This window comes from Lactuca serriola, chromosome 4, assembly GCF_051521515.1.
Source record: "Lactuca serriola cultivar US96UC23 chromosome 4, Lser_US96UC23_V15, whole genome shotgun sequence".
In the NCBI taxonomy this organism is placed as follows: domain Eukaryota; kingdom Viridiplantae; phylum Streptophyta; class Magnoliopsida; order Asterales; family Asteraceae; genus Lactuca; species Lactuca serriola.
The window spans coordinates 41,155,784-41,176,593 of record NC_136411.1 but is presented as its reverse complement, the minus strand read 5'-3'; the positions used below and the strand labels follow the sequence as shown (position 1 = coordinate 41,176,593).

At 30.7% G+C, this 20,810-nt stretch overlaps 2 protein-coding genes across 2 annotated transcripts; both read right to left on the bottom strand.

Annotated features, from left to right (window-relative positions):
* Positions 1-528: 528 nt before the first annotated feature.
* Positions 529-4,481, bottom strand: LOC145098273 (protein FAR1-RELATED SEQUENCE 5-like). The gene is made up of 7 exons (XM_079035924.1): positions 4,339-4,481; positions 3,720-3,735; positions 3,078-3,180; positions 1,827-2,631; positions 1,457-1,715; positions 940-1,356; positions 529-618 (listed from the first exon to the last, which is right to left on the bottom strand). Exons 1-7 carry the CDS (start codon positions 4,479-4,481, stop codon positions 529-531), a joined length of 1,833 nt encoding a protein of 610 aa, XP_078892050.1.
* A 4,019-nt stretch (positions 4,482-8,500) lies between these two features.
* On the bottom strand, positions 8,501-18,885 carry LOC145101377 (callose synthase 7-like). The gene is made up of 41 exons (XM_079038565.1): positions 18,503-18,885; positions 18,311-18,411; positions 18,114-18,226; positions 17,941-18,031; positions 17,730-17,840; positions 17,522-17,644; positions 17,349-17,438; positions 17,168-17,259; positions 16,969-17,092; positions 16,729-16,863; positions 16,568-16,644; positions 16,396-16,483; positions 16,191-16,313; positions 15,994-16,111; positions 15,394-15,725; positions 15,130-15,182; positions 14,989-15,049; positions 14,812-14,893; positions 14,685-14,734; positions 14,521-14,607; positions 14,328-14,432; positions 14,146-14,243; positions 13,995-14,076; positions 13,729-13,892; positions 13,514-13,637; positions 13,323-13,426; positions 13,143-13,245; positions 12,617-12,768; positions 12,391-12,500; positions 12,173-12,292; positions 12,002-12,070; positions 11,737-11,926; positions 11,536-11,647; positions 11,330-11,452; positions 11,134-11,252; positions 10,819-10,902; positions 10,392-10,734; positions 9,505-10,302; positions 9,362-9,412; positions 9,058-9,243; positions 8,501-8,869 (listed from the first exon to the last, which is right to left on the bottom strand). The coding sequence occupies exons 1-41, from the start codon at positions 18,699-18,701 to the stop codon at positions 8,630-8,632; spliced, it is 5,727 nt and encodes a 1,908-aa protein (XP_078894691.1). The 5' UTR covers positions 18,702-18,885; the 3' UTR covers positions 8,501-8,629.
* Positions 18,886-20,810: the final 1,925 nt, after the last annotated feature.

Here is a 20,810-nt window from a genome sequence, read left to right as displayed (position 1 = left end):
AACTGTCTTTTGCTGATTTAGCAGCCCCAACTCTTTCTGGACAAGTAGGTAAATTCTGTGGAACTCGCTTTCCACATCCTGAACACATTCTATGTTCTTTTTTAGAATTTTCATATGCTACTTCAACTGCACTTGGAATTCTTTTCTTGATTCCAGAACCTTTATTGCTTTGAACTTCAGGAACATGAATATTAATCTCTTCTGGAATAGGAATAGTAACACCCAAAAGCTTGCATACGACTTCACCATCTGTTTTGCTTTTCAATCCAGGAGAAATATAATCACTCTTAAATTCCTTCAACAACATTTGTTGTTTCTCAGCAAACAAAACCAATCTCTTTTTGTCATCTCTTACAATATCCAAACATGATTCAAAACTATAATATGAATCATTGACTAGCTTTACATTCTCACAATCACCTGAATCAGATTGAACAGAACTAAAACGATAATTTCTTGATATCACATCCTTTCTCCATCTCTTCAAAATGTACCTTTCAGGAATTTCTTTAACACCACATCTCATCATTATTGTAAAAGCATGTCTACATAAAACACCCATACACTTAAATGTTCACAACTGCAATTTATTTCTTTCTCTTCAGCTTTTATTTCAACCTGATGCATAAACAAAATTTACACATTTACATTCATATAAGAATACTCATATCAACATTCATATATATTCATATATTCATATATGAATATTGATATTCATATATGAATATTATCATATTCATATATGAATATTATTACATTTTTCATAAAAAACAAGTAAAATTACCTTAAATTCATTTTTAAAATCACTTTTACTGTTGTTGTGCTGCACAATGTAAACTTCCCAACCATATTCAATACCAACATATGAGTACGTACATAAAAAACATGCTTTATATATATTTCTTTTTGCACCTCAAAAAATAATGTACTTGTACAAACCTTTGATGCTTGCAGTTCTATTTCTCGAGGTGTTTGCATTTTATATGATGCTTTCTTTGATGTCGTATCAAGCTCTCGTTGAGTATTCATTTGCTTTTGAATGGCAGTGTCGTAATTCATCATGAAATTCGAAAGTAAGTTCCCACTTTCTGAATATGTATTAAAGAATGAATTCATACTCTCTGACCTCGATGTAATCTTCATCAAACCACACATTGGAATATCACTAAAATATCCAGGTATCCATGAATCACGTATTGTAAACATGTCTTTAAACCATCTTGTGTCTTCAAGATTGAATTCTTTCATAAGCAAACCCCATTTCACCTCAAAAACATCAGGTTTCATACTAATGTCCCAAACAAGCTTCGAAAACCTTTTTCTAAAGTCTATGTTTGTAAATAAATCATCTGATATCTGTATTAAAACAAAAAATATTCATAAATGAATAAATAATAATAAGTAAAATAAATATTCATAAATGAATATACTAATAAGTAATATATTAAAATAATACCTTTTTTTTCAACTTTTTCATTATATGCCACATACATAATCGGTGCTTTGAATTATGAAACACATTCTCAACAGCTTGTTTTATTGCAGCATCTTGATCAGTTAAAACCAGTGTTGGTTCTTTCCCATGAGTTTTAAGAAATGCTTTAAGCAACCAAGAGTAAGACTCGATGCTTTCATTGCTTAGCAACCCAGATCCAACAGTAACCGATTTTTTATGATGGTCAATAGTAGTAAACGGAACAAAAACCATTCGATACCTAACACACAAAAAAATGTTCATTAGAGTCAATTTTTGATGTATTAATAAGTGAATATAAAAATATTCATATATGAATAAGCTATAAACAAAAGTAGATAAAATAACTTACTTGTTTGTTCGGAAAGTCGCATCAAACAAGATAACATCACCAAATTCAGCATAATATGTCTTCTCCATTTCATCAGCCCAAAACATACAGTCCAAAACATCATCTTGACAATTAAACTCAAATGAGTAATTTGTATAGTAAGCTCGACGGTCATTCATTGTGTTTACTATCATTTGGGCATCTTTATAACCAATAACACTGTTGATATATCTCCTTAAATTTTTATAGTCAACTACTTTGGGCTTTACAAACTCATACCCACCTCTCAGACTTGCCCTCAACTTATGAGCCATAGTTGGACCTATTTTTGATGTGGAAGCACGCACAATAAAATCTTTTTCTGAATATGACATTTGTCTCGCCTTTTTTAAATCGCTTCTCTTCTCAAGTGGATGGTTGTGAACTTCATCAAACTGAAAAACTTTATAATCTGGAGTTCCATACACAGATTCAAATATAATCTTTGCTTGACAACCAATAGCTCTTGAATTTGAATTTCCTTTCCTCCTAACACCACTTGTACCTAATGTGTCACAAGATTTCTTTTTCTGTTTACCACCACGATTACATATAACATGTTTCTTCTTTATAATCTTGTTATCAAACCTTGACTTTGTGCTCAGTCTAACATCAAAATCACCAATTTCAGCATACTCAGAATACATTTTGATAGCCAACTTTAATGATTTGAAGATTAAACCCTTAAAAGGAATAAGTTGAACAGGTACATCTGGCTTATAGACATGTTCTCCAATTATATCATCAAAATATTGTGCATCATGTACTGAACTTGAAGATTCACCACCTAAAATAATAATGCATGAATAAAACAATAATATATATGAATACATAAAACTCATATAAATAAAACAAAACACATTCATATATGAATACATAAAATTCATGAGGATTCAAAATATATAAAATAAAACATAACTTATTCATATATGAATAAAACGAAAAAAATAATAAATTCAAAATTACAATTAATACACGTTTATTCATATATGAATAAGACAACAATTTATTCATTTTAACATATTCATATGTAAATAAAACATAACTTATTCATATATGAATAAAACGAAAAAAAATAATAATAAATTCGAAATTACAATTATCACACGTTTATTCATATATGAATAAGACAACAATTTATTCATATTAACATATTCATATGTAAATAAATGATAATCAACAAAATTAAAATCAACAAAATTAAAAACAACAAAATAATTCAGTAACTGATACCTTCAAAAAATGAGTTCTCAACATCTTCTTCTTCACTCTCACTCATAGAAGAATACAAATCACCATCAATAACACTAGAATTCGACATAATACACCAAATGATCTATATAAATAAACAAAAACAATCTTAATATCGAATATATCTCACAAAAAAAGTCGTAAATATGAAAACCTGGTTAATTTCGAATGTATCTCACCTCAACGTACAAAATATCTGAAAGAAACTTAAATCATATATGATCATATGATGTAATTAAGCAATCTCTCTCAGTACAGAACGTAAAAACTACAACGATATAACTAATGAAATAAATATCTCAAACTACTTAACAAAAATCCGATGAAATAACTCCAATACATATTCGAAACTTGATAATCTTGATAATGAACTCCGATGAAACAACTCCAAAAGGAATATAATAAGCGTGATTCCAAATAAATTATAAAAAGCAATAATCTTGATAATGAACTCCGATCTATCCGATTCAAACGATATACATACATGATCAAATCGAAAACTCAAAACGAAGTAGAAAACTGAAACACAGATGCGAAACTTCACGATTAATTGAATGAAAACGTATAATTGCTAACGAGTTATATAAATAACTCCGATCTATCTGATTCAAACGATATACATACCTGATCAAATCGGAAGCTGAAAAAGAAGTAGAAAACTGAAACACAGATGCAAAACTTCACGATTAATTGAATGAAAACATATAATTGCTAACGAGTTATATAAAGAAAATAATCTTGATAATGAATTCCTTATATCCGATTCAAACGATATAAAGATATCATCAAATTGGAACCTGATAACACGAACAGGTAAGTTCTATGTAAAAAAAATTGCTAATTTACAAAGATACCCTTAATGAAAATGGACACGCGTATTTTTTTTAATTTGAACATGTTAGATAAATGATTGGCTGAAAATGATTCCCTCATTCTCAACCTTTTTTATTTTCTCAATTGAACCTACCTATATATATATATATATATATATATATATATATATATATATATATATATATATATATATATATATATATATATATATATATATATAGTTAGGTTCAAATGTTTTCAACAAATATTGTGTGCCTAAATGCACCAATGAGAATTCAAGAAATAATAAATAATTAAATAAATCAATAAAGGGTATTTTGGACCTTTTATACTATTAATTAAGGAAATCATTTAATTGAAATCCTACAATTATGGAAATAAAGTAAATATATTTGACCTAATCCTCCACCTTCGTTTCCTGCCTGGAACATCACCACTACAGAGAAGAAATTCAGCGACTTCCAAATCATCTCCACCATTGGCCGCCTTCCAAATCATCTCTGCTACTGCTGATTCAAAGGCCTCCAATTTGTTGCTCGATCTAAAGACCATCAATTTGTTAGTTATGCGTTAGAAACAAAAGAACATCTTGTAGTTACAAGGTAATTTTTCAAAAATTCTTGTTTTATCAAAATTAATCTCTTATAGAATATCTCTATCTGTAAATTTCAATTTTTTTTAAAGCCACATCCTCTGTTCTTTTATTGTCGGCACTCGATTTCACAAAAATCAATTTCTCTAATGTGCTTTAGGTAATACAAATTAGTCTTGTTCTTGAAATAAATAAATTATATTATATATTACGATTTGTTTATGAACATGCGTAAATAAGTTTGACAAATATTTTAAAATTGTTTTTGTCTTCACTATCTTTAAAAGTAATGCTAGACGATCAAATAGTTAAATTTTTTTGCTAATCTCTTTTATAATTGGATTTTTGTATTTGCTACTATTTTTTTGTAATTTATTCATTATTAGTATGATTAAAAATGTATGTTTTGTATTTTCCTCTTTAAAATGTTTCTGTTTGCATGCATATTGGTTTTTAACATATTTTTGATGATTTCTTTGTCTATTTATAAGGATCATGGTCTTTGTTGATACATACCTAGCACCCATATTATTATTCTAATTTCATTAATTGTTTTAGATGGATTTTGGCTTGTTTGATGAAAATGCATGACAAGTGTTTGTTGAAATGCTTGAAAGAGAATCTAAAGAATTTAACCTTGTGATATGCATTCTGTCAGAATTACTAGCAACACATGTTTTATGTAATTGTTTAAAAAGGTAATTAATTTGTCTATGTATTGTTTTGGTTCAATTTGTGGTTTTGAATTCCAATTTCTATTGTCAATCTCACAACAAGTATATTTGTTTAACTGATAATGAATTTGTGATACTTTATGGTTGACTTTATAGTCTCTACTACATTCTGTCAGAATTTATAGTTTTTATTTTTCTACTATATTTTGTCAAACTTTATAGTCTTTAATACATTCTATCATAATTTATAGTTTTTATTCTATTAGAATGCATTGAATTGTTTAATTTTTGAAACTTGATTATGTTTTCTTTGTGGATTTAGGTTTTGAAGAGGCTAACATTGATGTGGAGAAGGAAGAAAACATATAGAACGTGAGTGTATTATACCAGAATGTGTTATGCTACAATGTATAAAGTGTTGCTTAAAAATCATTTCTTTCAGAATGTTGTGATTATTCAATGAATCACAACCATAAAATGTAATTATTTGTTATATTATTAGTTCAAGAATTGATTTTGTGTATTCTTTCAGAATGTATTTACTAGTTTATGGTTGGCATTCTGTCATTCTAACAGAATAAAATCGAAAAATATATTTACTAGTTTATGGTTGGCATTCTATCATTCTGACAGAATAAATCGGATTTTTAAATTTGAATTAATTTAAAATATTCATATTTTTAAAAAAGAAAGGAATTAACTATCCCTAAAAATCCGAAAATTTCCTTTGTTAATATAGGTTAATTGACTAAAATGCCCTTATGCTGAAATTTGTGTGATTATATGGTACATGCTATCCTATTCTACTATCATAGACCCTCAAATCATGACCTTTGATTATATTCCATCTGATGGTCCAGATCTGTGCATTCTGACACACAATAGTTAGTAAAAACAAATAACCTAACCCTATATATATATATATATATATATATATATATATATATATATATATATATATATATATATATATATATATATATATATATATCGAAAGTAAATTACAATTCATTCTCCCACTCAATGTTATTTTTTGTTTTTTTTGTTTTTCTTTTCTATATAAATGTTATTTTAGAAAAAGAAATTGTTTTAAGTTAGCAAAAGTTTATTTTAAAGAAAAAAATATTATGTTTTATTTTATTTTATATTTTTTAATTTATTAAATAAAAAAATGATGTGGCAATTTGGCAAATAGGTTGAGCAGGTTGGAAAAGATAAGATTTTCATATGTTGTAGGTTGGGAAAGATAAAAAAAGAAAAGAAAGAAAAGCTGATATGGAACTGATGTGACAATGAGTTGAGTAGATTGGAAGGGAATGCACCCTAATGAAAAAATAAGGTTTGAAAAGTAATATCGATCTTGGATGACGATTTGGATCCTTAACGTAACTCTAATTCACATTTGTCACAGCAAGACAAAAGGTACCCACATCACTCTCAAACGTAAGTATAAACTCGTTTTAATTATTGTAGTTTAATGTTTGTACTTATTTTCCTATACGATACAGTAAATACAAAAGTTGTTTCCATATGCTTCATAAAAGGACCCTATCATAATTCATAAATATTGCTCATACATGAGAATATGAAACTTATTTGGAGGGGGATTTTTATAGGGGCTTGTTATGGAATTGTGCAATTTCTTGTATTGTCCCACATTTTGAAAAAAAAAAAAAAAAAAAAAAAAAAAAAAAAAAAAAAAAAAAAAAAAAAACTATGGAGGAGCTAAGGATGCATAATCAATAGGGATTTGAATGGTTAAAATGAATTCCACCAAAAGCACTTGGTCAAGTCACATTTTACAGAAAGAGCTTATACTGATGTGTTATTGAACAACATTTATGAGGTGTTTAATAGCAAATTGATTGATGGAAGTGACGAATTAATAATAACTTGTTTGGAATACATGATGGAAAAATGGAAAATATGCAAAAGGCTATTTACAAGGCCAATAGACCCTTAACAACAACAACTTACCTTTTATATGGTATTCAAACCCAAGCCAATTAATGCAGTGTGGTGTACTATGGGAATTCCAAGTATCGGCTTAGTGGTCCTTTGATGAGCAATGTGTTATATATGTTAGCATTATAAGTTTCTCATGTAGGCAGTGGGAGTTGACATGTATACCTTGTAAGCATGATGTTGGATTCAATTCGGGTATGACAGAAAGTCACAAGCATGTATGAATGTAGAGAGTTGGTTAACTGTTACAAGCTAAAAACATGGTAAATACGTATGCATTTAAGATAGAACAAATTAAAGGTAAACGAATGTGGCCTAGAAGTGATTGCCCAACCTTATTTTCACAAGCAGGTTGGAAGAGCTAAAAAGAAAAGAAAGAAAACACAAGATGAGATTGCAAGTCAATACAAAGTAAAGAAAAAATAACAAGTTGTCAAAAGATTATAAACCAAGGAGCTGTGAAAATGAAGGTGTTGGCTCATCTAATGGAGTTCCAAGGTAGAAATCATGATCATATCCGGTTGGGAAAAGGTTATTTTGTTATGTAATGGTCTTGTGTCAACCAAAAATTGCCTTTTGTTGGTCTATGTTGCTCTTATTATACTAAGTTATGGTTTGCTATGTAATGACATATTATGTCATGTTTGATTTGGATTGTGGTTTATTGACATGGTAAATTATTATTTGAAATTTACAAGGATGATAGTTGATAATTTAATGCAACCCTTAGATTGGAGCTTGGAAACTATGATTCTGGAAACAATCTAAGATGTCATTTTCCAATATGCTTGGAATCTAATTTAGTTTTCATTTTGGAAGTGATTTAATCTTGCAGTCTAAACTGGTTTGACATTTTAGCTTGTTATAAGAATCAAATAGAAAGACAAATTTTGAACTCTAATTGGTCAAAGTTACCAACCAAGCCAACTTAGACGATTGTTCCTGACTTGCTACAGTCTCCAATCTCTAAGTATCATGTAATAGATTTTAATATTTATTTTGGCCAACAAGAATCACTACATCCTTTCTTTTTGTTTTTGAAAATTATCAAGAACTTTATAAACCACTTGAAAACAAAGGAATTGTGAACCAAAACAAAAAAGTTAATCCAAACAAAAAAATTTGCAAAATGCAAGGGGTTTTTTTCCCGAAAAAAATGTTTAGGATTTTTTTAGAAAAAAAAAAGTTGGATTTTTTTTAAACATTTGAGTAAACCGGAAAATTAAAAGGGTCAAATCGAAAATATGAAAAAACATAAGGGCTTTTTTAGAAATAAAAATAATAATAGAATAAAACTTATGTTTAATCTGAAAAAAAGAAATATATGTATATATAGGGTCTTTTATGTAATTAAGTCTTTACTTATACCTCTTGAATAAAATAACAAAATACCTAGTTTCATACTAAGTAAAAAAGATATTGATGTCGTTGTTCTAATAATTACAATTTACAAAAAGCATGATCAGGGCTCAAGCAGATTGAGTCTTGTCTTTCTTCCCGGCAAGAATCATCGAGATTTGCAGACCTCTGCTGAATGCTTGATTGAACAAAAGGCGTGTCTGGAACTCAGACACAAATGGAAACCACGATAATATAACAATCGGCATAAATATCACCAATCCCATCACACACTCATACGCTCGGCCCAACTCCATTATTGAACCCCAAAATCCAATCCCTTTTACACAAGGCCTGCATGCCTGACCAATCTGAAACAACCAAACCATCCAAATTACTACAACTGTGTTTGGTGTGTGCATATGTAAATGAGACAAAAATTGCAATTTTGTCCAACCAAAAAAGATCCATGGGAAAAGATTTTTAGTTGGTAAAGATCAATGTATATGCAAAAGACGTAAATGCCCCTAGACAAACAAGTAGGGAACTTGAAACTTACGAGGAGAAATGCCCAGCCTGTTGGGAGGAAAGCAAGAAAAGCAGCAAATATGTCGCTTAAAGTGAGGCTGCATACAACAAATAGAACAGTCATAATTGATAAGAATCCGAGGAAAAGAAGCGCCTTCAAGATTCTGAACATGAGTTGAAAATCTGTCCCAAATCTCCGTCTTCCCATTGAAACCAGCTTATTAAGAGAAAAAAAAACACAACCAAACAAACAATTAGATCCAATGTATGTATGTGAATCAAAACCCAACAATTTTAAAACATTTAACATGTGTGTGTTTTATAACTTTACATACCTTTAACCCTAGAAGAGCAGTTATCATGACCAACCAAGAAAGCCCATAAACCTATAAAAAACAATTCAAAGAAAAATCATGAGCATGATTGATGGAAGGGCATGACATGACATGAGTAGGGGTATAATTGGAAATAACGGTACCAGTATACTTTGGCTGCCACGAGCTATGTTAAGGTGATACACAAGTCCATATTGGTAAATAAAGAACCGAATTGCAAGTACAATTTCCAAAATTCTCCCTCGTATATTTGTATGTCTTAAATGTTCCTGTTCCGAATCCCACCAGGATTCCCAACTTTTATCCGGTGGGATTCCGATTCCGCCGCGATCCCCCATCCACCGTTTCCAATCCGTCCAATCTTCCACCGTCTTCTGCCAGTCAAATCCGGAAGGATTGAAAACAAAAGGAGCAAACAACCAGGATGCCACCAAGAACCACATCGAAAAGGTTATAAACAGATACAAATTCGAACTACGGTATGTATCCCCATAAACTTGATAGATAACCAATAACATCGCCAATTCCAATCCTTTCACGAAGTGACTCCGCGAATATAGTCTGTAATTTTCAGCAAATTTCGCATGGAAGATGACAAATCCACGACCTGTAGCGCGATATTTTGAACCTCCGTGTAGAATTGTTTTCCCGTAGTAGTGAACTTTTGTTCCGAGTTGGAAAGTGAAAAATACGGAGGCTAATTGAAGTTGCATGATGATGAAATCGCCTAGGGCTCTTCGGAATCCACTTTCCAGACCTACTTCCATTGCCATGGGAAGTACCAAAAGTAACCCTAGTTGAAACACGGATTGGGTTGCTAACGCCTCTTCCAGGGCTCTATTGTTGTTAACAGTTGCATTTTCTACAATTTTCTTTTCTAGTCCACTCAAAACCATGTACATTCTTCCATATAGGAACACGTAAACAACAAGTACAGTTACCTGGACACAACACAAAAATCACAATAAACATATTGATGGAAGTAGAAATTTGTGATGTAACACATGAATGAACGATTCTATGAGTATACCATGCTGCTAAAGTAGAAACCGATTGTGGTGTAGTAGAATGACAACATTCTAAAAAAGTCAAAGCGGCGACCAAGGCGATAAACATCACGGCTAAGTGTCTGTTCACCATTTCCATTTGCAACTTTTGCCTCAAATTGAGATATTTGATTCATACCAACATCTCTACCTTTGCCTACTTGGATGTATTCATGATGTGTCACGTATCCCCCACGTAAAGTTGAATTGTAACCTGAAAATATGTCCTCACTCAAGTTGATGATTTTTGAAGCTTTACTTATACCACCCCTTGTTATGTGGAATATTCTGTCAAATATGTCAGGGTGGCCATAATGAAACCTCACCCTGTCAATTGTCAAACATAAACATTCAAATCTTACCATTTTCACAATATCATAAAATTCATTAATTATATGCATTCATACATACCTCAGAGGGTCTGCCAAAACCCTTTGTCCAATTGTTACAAAACTTGTCTCTTGATTGGACATGAACCAAGCAAGAGATGACACACTGTAAATTAAAAAGTAATATACTGTCAATCAACATTTAGAGGCTTTTCAAAAAAAAAAATCATTGCTGATTTTTGCATCTTTGGCCCAAAAACGATACAAAAAACTCAAATAAAAACTAGAATCACAAGAGAACAACTTTTAGGACTAAAATTGAAAAACCCAGCTATACTTGGGGATTAAAAATGTAATTTACTCAAAAAAATTGTGTTAACATGAAGGGTATACCGACCTTCCAGTGAAAATGTGTTCCCTCAATCCTAGTATTGTTGGTCTTCGATCACCATGATGAACTCTATGGAATTCCTCCAAAATATTTCTCATTTTGAAAGCTTCCTCAAAGTAATTGTCCTAAAAAAAAGAGGTAAAAAAAGATGCTTAGTAGCATGCATTGAAGATAAAAAACCAAGGGGTAATTCTGGAATTACCTGATTCATGTCAATGGTTTGAAGGGCTTCCCCACGAGTGAAAATAATCGCATGGTTTTGGTTTTCGGGTTTTCCTTCACCAATTTCTGTAGGCGGGCCCGGAAGCTTGATCCGATATATTTCCTAAATTACAAAATGTAGCCCTTTTAGAAATTTCATTTTGTCAAAAAAAGGTATTATTTATATATAAGAATAGTTGTAGTTACCTCATCTAGTTTATCCCCACCCTTGACAAGAACAGAGTAGTAAACCTTTTGAGATTTCCCATTGATGGTATCTTCTCTCTCGTCTATATAAGCCACACGTAAAGATGGATATCTGAGAGACAATTAAGAATTTAAATAAAAGTTATAACAGCAATAATAATAACAATAACAATAATAATAACAGAAAGTAAAAATAGTTACGTAAGCATTAGATTGAGTATGTTAGCATAGCAACTTTGATCTCTATTATCACTTGATTTCTTTTGAGCACCATAAATCTGGCAAGAAACAACATATGTGAACTTCAGATCTGCCAATGCTTGTGCACGTTCTTTGAGAAGAACCCTGTGATCTTTATTCATATCAACTGTTCTGTAGCCACTAAAAATCTCTGCAAAAAAATTACTTTAATAACCAACTAACAAAATTATTTTATATATAAGAATCTGCAAAAGATTACACTAACCACTGTCATCAGCAGAGTCTAGGAAGCATTGAAGTTCAAGAGCTTCTTTGTAGTACATCATCCCTCTCACTGAAAAAAAAACAAAACATTTTCCCTATATTTAAATGTTTGGTTATTATAGGGGTGTTTTTTTTTTTAAATATATGAATAGTAAATTAAAGGAAATAACACCTGTTCTTGAAAGTGTTTGCCCCCTGTAAGAAACCCATTGACGTGTTGCTTCTGTTCTGTCTTTTTCAGTGGCGTTTAGTTTTGGATTTCTAATTCGCTCTTCAAAGTTCTTCCATTCATCTGATTTATATACATGTGAAATCAATAAGTATGAGGCTAGGGTCATTGAAGATAACAAAAGGATTTTATTATAATTGAGGTAAAGATTAAAGAGTCACCTGGATATATCTTTTGAAGATAAAATAAGATTGAAATTCCATCTTCGTTTTCCAAATGAAGCTCCTCCTCGGAATACAGAACATCTTCTTTATAGTAAGGAGTCAATACACTGTTTTTAAACAAGGTTTGATTTCATTAACAAGCATGTTTATGTAATTTAATTGCATTTAGGACATGTACGTATTTTTAAGCAAGTGAAACAATATGGTGTTATAATTCACTGACCTAAATGACAGCATATTGTGAACTTTTGGGGCGTTTGGCATCTTCATATACAAGGAGTTTGTAAAGAAAGTGATACGTCTACGAGCCTCCAAATTCATAGGCACGTTAATTGCAGATTCCTTAACAGTCATAAGCAAATGGAGTCTCACTACCTATAAATAAATAAATAAATAAGCACAAATAAAACAATTAGTAAAATAGCATTTAACTAAAAGTGGACAAATTAAGAAAAAACAAGCCATATCAAATATTGAAAAGTTGGACTAAAACTGCAGATGGGTGTAAACCATAGGAACCAAAACTGTAAGTTACTCTTTCCTAAATATTATACTACAGGGACCAAAACTGTAATTAATGCAAATTAAAAACTACAGGGACCAAAACTGTGATTCAGTCATTTCCTAAATTAAAGACCACATGGACCAAAACTGTAATGAATGCAAATTAAAAACTACAGGGACAAAACTGTAATTAAAGCATAAAATTTACAGGGACCAAAACTGTAATTATTGCATTTCCTGCATACCTTCTCCTTCCAAGATTTAACGCGAGTGAGCCTGAGATTAATCCGTACAAATCTCTCCTTTTTGTCATTGTCCTGAAGATGAGAATGAACACTTTCAAGTATTCTACAGTCACCCAATAGATTTCATGTTATAAAATTGTAGAAAAAATCTTGTGAATATAATTTTTTGTCAAAACTTACTCGTGTCCATTAATCATAACATCTTGTGTAATAACCTCCATAAGATCTTGAAGGACATTAATAATTTGGGATGTATATTTCTCAGCATTATCATACTCTGTTAGCTGAAAAACACCCAATTCAATACTAAAAAAAATAGTTTTTATAACAAGCATAACAATAATGATAATATATACTGTATATAGTTTTACCAGATGGCTTAAGAATTTCTCCAACTTATCATTGAGTGATGGCAATCCACTCATCCGAAATTTACTTAAGAACAATCGTGTTTGGATGCTAGTATCAATTTCATTGCATATATGACGTATGATCCTATTATATTAAGTGGGGGAAGAAAAAAAAACAAATTGTCATTATATTCATGACATGAAAGGAAATAGTTACATAAAAGCATGGAACTTACATTTTATCCCCATCATCATCAAGAATACCATATAATATTCCCTTTAATGTTTGGTAGCACTCGATAACTGCTGAATGCATATAGTCATCATTACTGATCTTTCTAAAGAGGTCTGCATCTTCCTTTCCTTTAAAATCTTTGGCCATGTCTAATGCAATTGGGATCTTAAATTAATAAAAAGTGGTCAATACTCATAACTCAATACATGATCCACATTCAATCTAAAATATTAATTTTATGATCAAATAAGGTTTAAGGAGTTGAACCTTGCTAGCAAGCAGGAAAGGTGGCCATTGGATAACTGGGACAACACTTGTTGTATATGGTACAAGCAGTAGATCTCTCTCACTGTATAATGAAGGGTATATCAGTAAAATCGCCCAAAATACAATATTTAAGATATGAGGTGGTTTCAACCTGTTGCTGATCAAGTCCTCCATCCGCAACGAAAATATGAACTCATTCCACACTTGTGAAAATTTTGCTATGTTTTTCCTCACCAATGAATCATTCTCCTACAGACCATTTTTCATTAAAAGAAAATGTAAGACTTAATTAGAATAAAAAAGAAAAATATATAATATATTTTTTTTTCTTACCAAAGGGTCTCTTTTATGTTCTTCTTTTTGCATCGGTACAAGGCGTTCATAGAAAGCTGATGGAACTGAATCAAATCGGGAACGCAGCATTCCAAGTGTCCGAATCTTGAAATTAAATAGTAGAAAATAATCATAAAATAATTTACAAAATAAAGGATCTTGATTAAAGAAGATATGTGTACTAAGTACTAACCTCACCCAAGTGACTAAAGGCTCCATAGATTCCACCAATAATAGTAGCAAATATTGCATACCAAATTTGTGCATCCATGAAATAAATCTAAAGGAACATTAACATATCTACTTTTAGTGAGTTTCATGAAAGCAGAATATTCATATACACACACACACACTCACCATGACAATTGGTCCCCAAATGGAAATGACAACCCCAATATTGTGAGTCACTACAAATTATTCAAAAGGAATTAGATTCTAATTTAAAATGTAAGCACAAGAAAGAAGATTAAAAAAGTTACTTTACCATTAGGAAAGAATTCATGCCATTCATATTTGCTAACTGACATATTCATGATTGTTTTTGTTGGTGCAACCAGAGGCAATATCTATCATGAAAATAAGAAAAATGATATTTAAAACTACATATGTGGTTTATAAAAATTGAAACTTTTTGTAACTGAATGATAAGAAATTAGACAACCTCCACATAGTAGCTGAATGCGAACTTGCTTAGTAGCAGAAGAATCCAAAATAGTGTATACCTAAAGATCAAGTGTTGTAGACTTAGAAATAGAAATGAGAAAAAGAATATTTAAAGATCAATTAAAGTGTGCATCCTTACTTCAAAAGGGAAAACATGCCCTCATGCATCCCTCTACCAACATACAGCTTTGGCTGAGAAGATTCGACAACTTTGAAGTCAATAGGAAGAAATAGCATTCTACTTACAATTTTATTTCTTATTAAGACATTACCCTTTGAAAGATCTACCTTGTTTTTTTTGTATTTGGATGAAATTGCTATAATTGGGTAGATTTTCAATGTATAATGCTAGGAAATGAAAGTAGGATGCTATAAGAAGCAAATCAATGGAAGATTAGCTAACCTGGGCCCACCACATTAGAAGGACAGCTACACGCCAGTTGGAGCGCTCCATGGATCTCCGCAAGGGTGGGAACATAAATAGCAATGCAGACAAAATGGTGGGTGCCAAATAAATTGCAACAAGATAGTTATAAAGCGACTCATCCCTCCCATTTCCTCCAAGAGTACTGAAAAACTTAACAACCCCAGTTGGATTTGAAACAGATCTTGAATAACCAATGGGTAATATCACCACCCAAAAGGCAGCAATTGTAAATTTAAGAAGGTAGCGAAGTATCTGAGTACGTTTTAAACTCCTCCAAGCATTGAAGCTAAGAATTATATCTAAACCAGCTGTCAAATAGGAAAAAAAAAACACAAACGTTAGGGTAAAATCGTCATTTAGCTCGATTCAGACAGTTCATTCAGTCCAAAGAAAGAAACATCTTTATGTATAGAACACTTTATGCTGACAAAAACACACTTTATTCAGACAGTTCAAAAAAGAAAGAGTCTCTATGTATACATCACCAACTCAGCCACTTTATACATATGCGACTTAATGGGGAAAAAAGAAACAGTGACTTAATGGAAAGGAAATAAATACAAGTGCATAAAATACCTTGGAAAAAGTTGAGGACAGCAGATGTAATGAACATGCTCAAAATACTCTCAAAAACACCATCATCAAATATGCCAAATATTGATCCGTCTCCATGCCATGCAACAATTACCATAGCCTGAAAAAAAAAGTTTAATGAAACTAATTCCAAAAGGGGACTATGAATGGAAAACTCTAGAATGTTATTAATTATATACCTGAAAACATAATATAAGAAACATCCACATCCGATCAAAACTTCTGTAAAGGTGCAAAAATGTTCGCACTTCAACAAAATTTGTTTTAGGCTTCTTCTTTCCAGATATGACTTTAAAGTGTTCCTGCAATTACATGTTGAAATCTTAATGCCAACTAACAATGTATAATTATTAGAAACATCAAAGTTTCGGGTTGAATGGATACATCATTTTGTAGCAATTCATCGTTAGAGTTGACAAAAAAGTCAGATGTGGGGTCCATTGGCCATCCTAATTTGAAGCATTTGTCAGACCTGAAAGGAGAAAAGTTCAAGTTTCCATTAGAAAGAACTAAAATATGTTAAAAGAAAAGAAAAGTCCTGGATCATGTGCATTACCAAAAGTACTCATTGAGATCATCATAGTTTCTCCAAGAAGAATGGCTTGCTTTGCCACCTCGATTTCTCCTGGCTTCCTGTCACCATTTAATAACAATATTTTCAATAACCCTAAACACTAAAATTGGAACAGTGTAGAAAGTGGAGATAGATGTTATTACCTTACGCATAACTTCATAAATAGGGGACACAACATCTTGCAGAAACGATTCTTCTTCAACTGCTTCAGGTTGATATCTGGCCCCACTTACAGATTCAACATTACCAAACAAAATTCCATGAATTTCATTCGCCATCTTAATCATTCAAAAAAAAAAACATGTAAATACTATCTCATAGTCAATAGAACCACATCACAAAGATGAAAGAATAATGCTTTTAATATGTCTAACACAACATACATTATGGAAAATATAGCAAAGACATTCAGGCATGAAGCGGATATTTGAAGCTTCACCCCAAATAAGCAGATAGAGTCCAATGTAAAGAAGCTCTAACTGCTGCCTATCAGCATCAGGTTCAAACCTATGCAAATATATCAAATAAACATTAGATTTCAAACAGCAACAAGAATGCCACTTAATATCTTTTATAACTTACTTGAGGTTTGATTTGCAGTGCAAATAATCACACCATGAAGTATAGTTCTTGAATGTTTTATCCATTAATTGTTGTACAGTGTAGCCATCCAACTGCCAAATTCAAACACAATGTAACAAATCTGATACAAAACTAAAATCTATAATAAAATTGAGATGAATGAAGATGTGAAAAGAAGTACCTGTTCATAATCTTCAACACTCTTTGATCTTGTATCAATATTTGCAAGCAGCAAGATTAAGTGTTCCCTCTGATTTGCAACATTTCCTTTCTTCATTGCAAGAAAAAGAAACAAGAGAAAGCTTTAATTAAGAAACCATGACTTGTATGAAGCAAAATAGGGACACAGTTTACCTGAAACCCAAAAATTAAAGATAGCCATTCGAGTATATCAATAACAGATTTGTCCCTATCCCCAGGCTTTCTAAGAAGTGGAAGATTATCCACATTACGAAGAGCTCGAAGAGCCGCTTTAATCTAAAAATATTAAAATGAACAATTAAATAAACAGTAGCAGACACAGACAGAGTTGTATGTGCATGTATTTAAGCAGGGGGACAACCTCAGGAAGCTCCATAATTGCAGGTTTAACCCCAACAGCATATAAAGGAAGAATGTTGTAGTGCTCATATTGTTCCTTTTTCTCTTCTACATCTTTTGCATATCTTTGAGTCTGCATGTTACAGAAATAAGGGCATGAATAATCCAGTGTGTTGGTGTCCACAGTAATTAAAATACCTATCATCTGCATGATAGAGGATAGACCAGTTTACCTCATCTTCAATTTTTGTAGAAGGTAGTACCACTGTCCTCAATACATCATACAAGACCGTTGCAATCTGAATAATCTTAGCCATCTCCTCACTTTGAAGATTGAAATTGTAATGAGCTAAGTGATCATTTACAGAAGATTCTGGAAGATAGTTAATTAAACAACAAAACTCACGGTTTCTTTGTATCTTGACCATCTCTGATGTTTTTCTCATAGAAGTTTTGGTAGTATTTCTGTATTTCCTTAGGATCACTGTTTGCTAATCGGGGTTTTGTCTCTTTTTCTTCCTGTAGTAAACAAAGGGAATAATCCAAATTTCCATGAGTTTCTGTAAAAGCAAGATACCTCTACATAAAACTTGTCAGGTGTACCTTCTGAAGTCTATGTAGCAGGTAGGTCTTAAATTGGCGAACACCACGTCCTGTAGATTTAGAGTCCATCCTGTGTGCCTTCTCAAATGCATGAAACCGACCTAATTCCAAAAAGAGGCGATGAACATCAATGATCACAATATACATGAAAGAAAAAAGGAGGATAGGGTTAATTTTAGGATTTGAACATACACAAGTAAGCAACTCTGGGGTTAGCCTTCTCGATTTCATTAGCAACACGAAGGATTGGAGCAACAGAAGCAAGTGACGATGGCACGAGCTCACTGTCAACGATAGAGTTGTCGTCCGCATATGGATCAATCATGGCGGAACTCCTCCTTGACAGCGACCTCGGTGGCCCAACATCTTTCGTCCCACTCGTGCTTGCCATCTCGAACCAGCTTCAGTAAAAGCACTAAAATCCAACTGAATCTGTTGTTGTGAACCGATGTTCTTGCAATGGAAACATATGTTCTGCTGAAAAAGTATAATCGAGATTCATTCTTGTACGGACGTATGAAGTCGGTATATATCGGGATCTTTTGAATTTGCATTTCAACTTTTTGAGAGATTGATCGCTGTTGTGTTTTGTAGTGATGTTGCTTTTGCTTTTGCTTTTTGGCTGCACTTTTTGTAAATTAGATAAATGATCGATACAAAATGGGGAAAAGTGACTCCCACGAAGAAGAGGTAGCTTAGGAGATTAAGGAACCTCTGGTGACTTTTGGGGGAAAAGGCAAGAAGATATGAACTCGCTTTCCGCCATTTCCCGCCTTTCTGAAGCTCACGGCTATATTATTATAAACAGAATCTCTATCTTTGGAAGTCACACATCATGACCAGACCGGATGCACAAAAAAAGAGTAATTACATTTTTGGTAATGGTTTTCTTAGATTCGTATTTTTCGGTTGAATCTTTAAAAGTATTACAAAATGTATTTTTGGTATTGTGGTTTGGTTAGATTCATATTTTTCAATTTTCAGTTTAATCTTTAAAAATATGAGAAAATTTATTCTTTGTGATTTAAAAAGATTTAACGTCTTAATCTATTTAAAAAGATTATTTTATCTTTATATATATTATTGTTTAATTTTTTGCTTCCAATTTATTTTATTTATTTATGTATTTTATTACTTAGATTTTATTTGACATTTTTTAATATATTGTTTAATCTTTTTTACATTTAGCTCATTTATATTTTTTTGATGTTTTTTTGAATATTTTTTTTTTATTTTTTAACGTGTTGTTTTATTTTTTCGCTTATATTTTATTTTATTTATTTGTACATTTAGATATTATTTGACATTTTTTTAAGTATATTGTTTAATGTTTTTTACATATAGTTTGTTTATATTTTTTGATGTCTTTTTGAATAATTTTTTCTAGTTTTTTGACGTGTTGTTTCAATGCATTTTGATTTTACATTTTGTTTGTTTATAGTTTTTAAAGCATTTTTTAATAAAAAAAATATAAAAAAGTTCGTTAAAAGTAAATATTATTAACATAGATTAGGTATAAAATTATTTTTTAAATAGTACTAATAGATAGGCTAACCGAAATTCGAAAATGGATTTCAAGTTATATAATGGTTAATTGGAAACCATATAACTCGAAAACGAACAAAATTTCTAAAACTAAAAAATGAACTCGAAAACATTAACACATGTGTTTGAGTTATTTGAATTCTGATTAGCATATTTCATTCAGAACAGGATATAAAAAAATCTAAAACTAAAAATATAGAACTCGAAGCAATTGACGTTCGTTTCGAATTCCAGTTACCCTATACAATAACCTTATTAAAATAAATAATTTTATACCTAATGTGTTAATCATACTCACATTTAACAAAAAAAATTATATTTTTTATACAAAAAAATATTTTTAAAAAGCTTTACAAAATATAAAAAAAAAACAAAAGATCAAAAAAACATTAATAAATATATTCGACCAAAACTACAATAAAATAAAATAATAATAATAATAATAATAAACTAGAAAATTTATTCAAAAAAAATGTAACCAAACAAAATATTAAAAAAATTAAAAAATACATTCAAATAAAATTTCAATATATATATATATATATATATATATATATATATATCATAAAAATATAAATAAATAAAATAAAATACAAGCGACAAAATATAAAAAAAATTAAATAATCATATATATATATATATATATATATATATATATATATATATATATAAAATAAAATTTTAAAAGTAAAGGTAAAATGGTTTTTTTAAATAGACTAAGGATGTACGGTGGAATTTCTTTAAAACACAAAGATGTATCTTATCAAATTTTCAAAGATTGAACTGAAAATGTGATTCTTACCAAACCATAGGGATCAAAAGTGTAATTTACTCACCAAAAAATCACAGCATTTCTTATTCATTATTTATCACAAATTTAAATTTCTATTTTAATCCTTAAATTATTTTCTATTTATTAACTTTTTAATTTTTATTTATTTATTTTAGAACGAGA